The 7,125-nt window shown below is 42.7% G+C and overlaps 1 protein-coding gene across 3 annotated transcripts in view; it reads right to left on the bottom strand.

Moving 5' to 3' along the window:
• Positions 1-583: 583 nt before the first annotated feature.
• The window catches only part of LIPH (lipase H), a 51,179-nt gene continuing 44,637 nt past the window's right edge, over positions 584-7,125 (bottom strand). For 2 of the 3 annotated variants that reach the window (XM_077754555.1, XM_077754556.1), the window contains 2 exons: positions 2,823-2,996; positions 584-1,220 (listed from right to left, as the gene is read on the bottom strand). In XM_077754555.1, coding sequence (XP_077610681.1) covers positions 1,133-1,220; positions 2,823-2,996 — 262 coding nt within the window. In that variant the 3' untranslated portion in view covers positions 584-1,132. Of the gene's footprint in view, positions 1,221-2,822; positions 2,997-7,125 lie in introns of those variants that run through there. The other variant, XM_077754557.1, reaches the window with a different exon arrangement.

Below are 7,125 nucleotides of genomic sequence, written 5' to 3'. Positions count from 1 at the left end.
AAATAAACATCTCTTTTTTTTTTTTTAAGTTTATTTTGAGAGAGCAGGGGAGGGGCAGAGAGAGAGGGGGTGGGGGAGAGAGAGAATCCCAAGCAGGTTCCATCCTGTCAACCCAGAGCCCACCACGGCCCCCGAACTCACAAACTGTGAGATCATGACTTGAGCTGAGCTAAGAGTCAGCCGCTTAACCAACTGATCCACCCAGGTGCCCTGAAAAAATAAACATTTCTTAGGGCTTGTTTAAAATGAGAGTTGCCTATAAAATGACCCTTCTTCACTTTAAGTGAAAAACAAGCTTCATTTTTTTCTCTCCTGTCTCACCCCATCCACTGTCACTGGGAGCGGTGAGGCTGTCACTCCGCTTCATCTGCCCTTCTTCCCTCATCCACTCATTATCCAGTCCCAGCAGCTGCCTTTGCTGTCTCTCTGTCCCCACTTCCTCCAGGCAGCAACCCACTTTAGAGGAGATGGGAAGCTGGGTGTGGCTTTCCTGCCTCCCCGGAGCAAACAGCCCCAGAGAGAGGCTGTTGTCGAAAAGGAGGAGCCCTCTTGTTGCATATTAGATAAACTAAAGCAAAATAAATAAAAGCACATTCACATTTATCAAACCACTCACAGATGTGGCCCCTGTGGGATTTCAAAGAATCCTTCACAGACTTGCCTCCCACACCCACACAGCCACCCTGTGAGGTGGGCCAGTCTCCATTCCTTTCTGCATGCAGCGAGCTGGAGGAGTTTGGCACAGGGCATGTGGGGTCGAGGCCAGAGTGAGGTCTCCCGCTGGACCTTCCCTTTAAGATGCTTGCGGAGCAGAGCTGCCTGAGTGACTGGCAGCAGAACTGACAGGCCGGAACAAAGGGCCCCAGGACACGGCCACACAAGACTGTGGGCTGTTGGGAGCCTGGCTATTTCTGACTTGCCCTACTTAGGGGCTCCCTTCCCAGGATTGTTACATAATCCAAGGTCGTTTGACATTTTGCAATGTGACATCCATGGGGCGCTGCTGGGGAAAAAAAAACCCTGCTTTTTCATACTTTTCATGTGCCTTGAGGAAAAGGTGAGGTGACGCTTTTAAAAAGCCGGTAGTCGTAGCTTTCTTGATGTTACTGGTGCTCATGTGTCCGGAGAACAGTTACATCTGCAGCTTCGGGCACAGAATGGGTTGGAAGACTGTTTCAGTGTTTTCCATCAGCACAAGATCATACCGACACAATGGGGGCCTGCAAAAGTAAGACAAGATATCCTTGCCAATCAAGTAGTAAAAATATCCCATTCTAGGAAAATAAATTGTATTATATCCTTAGGTTATAAAATTGTGGAGCAATGATTTCTAACATTATAGGAAAACGTTTATGGTAAATAAACATAGCCCACACCATCAATGAGATATAAAATTTTATTTACCACCTAACTATGTCCAGGTTTAAAGCAATAATAGAAAAGAGGTTAAAAAGAAATGACAGTTGTTGCCCCTGAATAATGACATTATGGGTGATATTTTTCTTCCCTTTTTGCACTTTCCTGATTTTATAAAATCAACATGTATTCCTTTGGTAATCAGGAAAAAAAAGTATTGAAAGTCCTATGGCTTTATGATGTAATGACTGTCCTCTTAGAAGAAACTCGTATTATTAAGTGTTTTAGGGAAAAGGGAATCCAGGGGCATCTGGGTGGCCCAATAGGTTAAGCCTCTGACTCTTGGTTTCAATTAAAGTCATGATCTCAGGGTTTGTGGGTTCAAACCTGGCTTGGGATTCTTTCTCTCTCTCTCTCTCCCTCTGTCTCCGTCCCACCCCCGCTCACAATCTCTCTCTCAAAATAAATAAATAAACATATAAACATTAAAAAAAAGTTTTTTGAGGAATTCATAAGAATAAAGTGCTGACTGCTCAGCATTTTCTGCTCTGGATCCTCTGGATGCTAGCACCATACATTGGATACATAGCACCATACAAAACATACATGCCACAACAGCTTTGCTCCTTCTTCCCCTCTTTGACTCTGTCCACCCGTGTACACACACACACACACACACACACACACACACACACACACACACAGAGTTGCTTATTTTTTCTGAACCAACGAGGATAGGTTGTTTACCCCTTAATACTTCAATGTGCATTTCCTAAGAACAAGGACATTCTCAGTGCAGTTATCAAATTCAGCCTGGAATAGTGCTTTCATACTGTCTCCATGGAATAAAATATTCCAAATATTTTGTACCTTTTTTTATACTAGGCTCTGCATTTGCCAGACTTTCTTTTCCACAACAAATTCCCAGCTTGCAAGCAGGGTGGGTGGAGTGATTAGGGAAGAATTATGTAACTATAAGCATGTAACAACATTATTTCTTTGGATTAATTGGGCCATTTATCTTTAAGTTCCTACCAGGAAAATTTTCTTGAATTATGGGGTTACTCATTTTTATCAAGTCTATTTTTGAAAGTCCCTCACTTCCTTCATTGTAATTGATGAAGTCCTATTAAAACAGCAGACCAAGCGGGCGCCTAGGTGGCTCAGTCGGTTAAGTGTCCGACTTCAGCTCAGATCATGATCTCAAGGTTCATGGGTTTGAGCCCCATGTCGGGCTCTGTGCTGACAGCTCAGAGCCTGGAGCCTGTTTCCGATTCTGTGTCTCCCTCTCTCTCTGACCTTCCCCTGTTCATGCCATCTCTCTCTCTCTCTCTCTCTCTCTCTCTCTCAGAAATAAATAAAACATTTAAAAAAAATTTTTTTTAAACATCAGACTAAGGAGATTGGACAGGGACTAATAACATCTTTCAAAAACCAGGGCTTGTCAAACCCTGCTGATGGCTCACCTCTCTGGATGGGCAAGTGACCTTAACTTCATTCGGAGAATTCTGAGCTTATACTTCGGGCCTATTGTAGAGCCTGTAGAGAACACCAAGGAAATGGCTGCCACTTTATCCAAATCTTGATTAAATCTTGCAAGCAGACTCACTTGGTGGTATTTCTGAAATGTTGCAGGTTCACTGGAAAGAAGGAATAAAGTAAGTGGATATAGATTGCTAATGGAAGAAAACAGTGTTAAAGCCTACAAATCACTCATAAGCAGGTAGTCCCTTGACCTCACAGTCCTGGATTCCAAAGGATTGCATAAGCAAAGCTGCTGGCCCCAGGAATGATGAAATATGGCATAAGAGAGGAATGTTCTGCCTACTGTATGCCAGAAAGCATCCTCATCTCTTTACACATGTCTCCATTCCCCTGAAAATTTCTTCAAGATGACTATTATTATCTTCATTTGACAGACAAGGAAACAGATGCTTGCAGAGCTTAAACTCACCCAGGTCACAGCGCTTATCAGCATCAGTGCAGGGAATCAAACTCAGCTCAGAGTTCAAAGTTATAATCTTTCCATTAAACTGCATTGCTAGATGCATATGTATAGCCCAACTAGATACTAATTTAGAAGTTGTGCTCACGCAAATATTTTTTCAGTCTTGCCTCGCAAGTAAAATAGCTAAACCCTAATTTCAATACTTTTTTCCATATGTGTAATGCTTCCTACAGTTGGAATCTCAAATTGAGCCTAAGGAATATCCACTGGGGAGGTTCGCTGGGTCAGTGTCCCTCTGGAGATCTCGGGGAGTAGATCATGGTGAGCCCCCTGGGCTCAGAAATGGGAAGCTTGCTCTAGACATTAATCCTTAGTTTGGGGATTGGGGTGAGGGGGGTGTGTCACCCCAGCCTCACTAGAATCATGTGTTAAGTATTGGGGAGAGCAAAAGTGCCAAAAGGAAAACTAATCTGAAAGGTGCCCAGATTTTAGTTTCTCAGTACCGTCCTCACTAAAAGGAATGGGTGGGAGGCTTCGGGGGAGAAATGGATGATTCCAGGGCTAGGTCAGGGGAAGTGCAAAGTGATCCTGTAACAGCCTGTGCGCGAGAAGGTATGGATGTACTCACGGAATGGTGGAGATGTTCCAAAGAATATAGAATCACTTCACACGAATTAGGATGGCTACAATTTCTTTTAAAAAACCCAAAAATAAGAAGTGTTGATGAGGATATGGAGAAGTTGGGACCCTTGTGCCTTGTCACTAGGAATGTAAAATGGTATGCTCACCATGGCAAATGGTATGGGGTCTCTTCAAAGAATTAAAAATAGAATTACCGTATAATCCAGCAATTCTACTTCCGGGTATTTTTCCCAAAGAAACGAAAGCAAGGTCTCCAAGAGATATTTGCACACCCATGTTCATAACAGCATCACTCTTAAGAGCCAAGAGGCAGAAGCAACCCAAATGTCCATCACTGGATGAATGGATTATCAACATGTGAAATATACATATAATGAATAGTATTCAGCCTTTAAAAGGAAGGAAATTCTAAAAAAAATAAAATAAAAGGAAGGAAATTCTGTCACATGTTACAACACGGATAAACCTTGAGGACATTCCGCTAAATGAAATAAGCCAATCACAAAAAGATGTATATTGTTTGACTCCATTTACATAAGGTATCTAAAGTAATCACATTCAGGGGCGCCTGGGTGGCTCAGTCGGTTGAGCATCCGACTTCGGCTCAGGTCATGATCTCACGGTTTGTGGGTTCGAGCCCCGCGTCGGGCTCTGTGCTGACAGCTAGCTCAGAGCCTGGAGCCTGCTTTAGATTCTGTGTCTCCCTTTCTCTCTGACCCTCCCCTGCTCATGCTGTCTCTCTCTCTCGCTCTCTCAGAAATAAATAAAACATTAAAAAAAAATTTTTTTTTAAAAAAATAATCACATTCATAGAAACATAAAGTAGAGGGGCACCTGGGTGGCTCAGTCAGTTTAGTGTCTGACTTCAGCTCAGGTCATGATCTCACAGTTTGTGGGTTCGGGCCCCACATCAGGGCCTGTGCTGACAGCTCTGAACCTGGAGACTGCTTCGGTTTCTGTGTCTCCTTCTCTCTCTGCCCCTCCCCCACTCACACCGTTTCTCTCTCTCAAAAATAAACATTAGGGAAAAAATTTTTTAAAAAAACAAAGTAGAATGGTAGTTATCAGAGGCTGGAAGGAGAGAGAAAAGCGAGGTGTTCAATGGGTATTGAGTTTCAGTTTGCAATACAAAAAGTTCTGGAAATTTATTTCACAACATGAATATTCTTAACAGTACTGAACTGTATACTTATAAATGATTAAGATGATAAATTTTACATTATATGTTTTCATCACAATAAAAAATGCATTTAAAAAAGTTTTTAAATGTTTTATTTGTTTCTGAGAGAGAGAGACAGTGTGAGCAGGGGAGGATCAGAGAGAGAGGGAGACACAGAATCTGAAACAGTCTCCAGGCTCTGAGCTGTCAGCACAGAGCCCAACGCGGGGCTCGAACCCATGAACCATGAGATCATGACCTAAGCTGAAGTCAGATGCTCAACCAACTGAGCCACCCAGGTGCCCCTAAAAAATGCATTTAAAAAGGGTACAGACCCAGTTTGAAGAGCTTCTACTAGCCAGATTCAAGACAACTTAAATATCAAAATCAATAAATAATGGTAGTAGCTCATTTTAAGTCTCTATTAATAAAATAAAAATCCAGAGCATCTGGATGACTTAGTTGGTTAAGCGTCCAACTTCGGCTCAGGTCATGATCTCGTGGTTCAGAAGGTTAAGCCCCGCTTTGAGCTCTCTGCCGTCAGCACATAGCTGCTTCAGATCCTCTGTCTCCCTCTCTCTAAGCCTCTCCCCTGCTCACACGCAAGTGCTCTCTCACTCTCTCAAAAATAAATAAACATTTAAAATAAAATAAAAATCCATGAGTCCATACTGATATAACCAAATAAATGAATAAATAAATGGGGAGGAGAAAACTTTCCCTAAATAATGAATTAGAAAAATCACCATGTGGCAACCATCATAGTAACAATCTAACCACAAAACATCAAAACTAGTGGGTAAAAATTTGAAGAGTAATGGGACATTTACATGGTCTCAAAGTACCTCCTTGCAACATACTTATTAACACCAAGGAAAAACAGTAACTTCATAGTGGAGAAACTGGGCAAAAACCACCTTAATAAACTGATCCAAGTTAATGAAATGAATCAAAGTGTGGGCCTCCTAATAGAACACAAGGAGCCAAACATAATATCACTTCTATGCAGCTCTTGCCAGAGATGCATGATCTGAATGTCATTGTGAGGAAGCATCAGACAAAACCAAACTGAAGACATTCTGAAAATAACTGACCTGTACGTGTCAAAGTCAAGAAAGTCCAGGAAAGATGGAAGAACTATTCCAAAGTGAAGACTAAAGAGACAGGATAACCAACCTCAGCCAGTGATCCTGAGTTGGATCCCTCTCCAGGAGCAGCTGTGGAACCACAAGAGTGCAGACTCCAGGAGAGGGTGTGGCCACCTGCAAAACCCAGTGGGGGTAGATGAAGGCAGGAGAGGAAAAAGACCCTTGGAGCTGGTGCAGCCTGTCTCGAGTACAGGTAGGACCTCCTCTTCCACCCTGGAGGGATGTCCGGAAATACATGGAGAGGCACTAACCAAGGAATTGATTCATATAAGAATAAAGGGAGCAAGGGGCGCCTGGGTGGCTTAGTCGGTTAAGCGTCCGACTTTCGCTTAGGTCATGATCTCGCGGTTGGTGGGTTCGAGCCCCGCGTCGGGCTCTGTGCTGACTGCCAGCTCAGAGCCTGGAGCCTGTTTCAGTCTGTGACTCCCTCTCTCTCTGACCCTCCCCTGCTCACGCTGTCTCTCTCTCTCTCTCTCTCTCTCTCCTAGAAATAAATAAAAACATTAAAAAAAAAAAAGAATAAAGGGAGCAAGAGCCAGTGAACAATATGTTATGACCAATAATAGGAGCCAGATGTTTGTTTCTGGTACTATGGCACACTAAACACCCTGGAAACAAGTCCTAATGATAGATACAATTAAAACAAAAAACTATAGAATTGCACAGAACTAAGAGGAAAGTAAAGAATCCTGAGGAACTCTATGTGAAAGCAAATACTGAAATCGCTTTTTTTTGCAGAACTTGACAAACTTATTTATTTGTTTATTTTTAATTTACATCCAAGTTAGTTAGCATATAGTGCAACAATGATTTCAGGAGTAGATTCCTTAATGCCCTTTACCCATTTAGCCCATCCCCCCTCCCACAACCCC

The sequence above is a fragment of the Crocuta crocuta genome, unplaced genomic scaffold, assembly GCF_008692635.1.
Source record: "Crocuta crocuta isolate KB4526 unplaced genomic scaffold, BGI_CrCroc_1.0 scaffold70, whole genome shotgun sequence".
Taxonomy (NCBI): Eukaryota; Metazoa; Chordata; class Mammalia; order Carnivora; family Hyaenidae; genus Crocuta; species Crocuta crocuta.
Note: the sequence above shows the minus strand (reverse complement) of the source record. Positions and strands in the feature narration are given on the sequence as shown.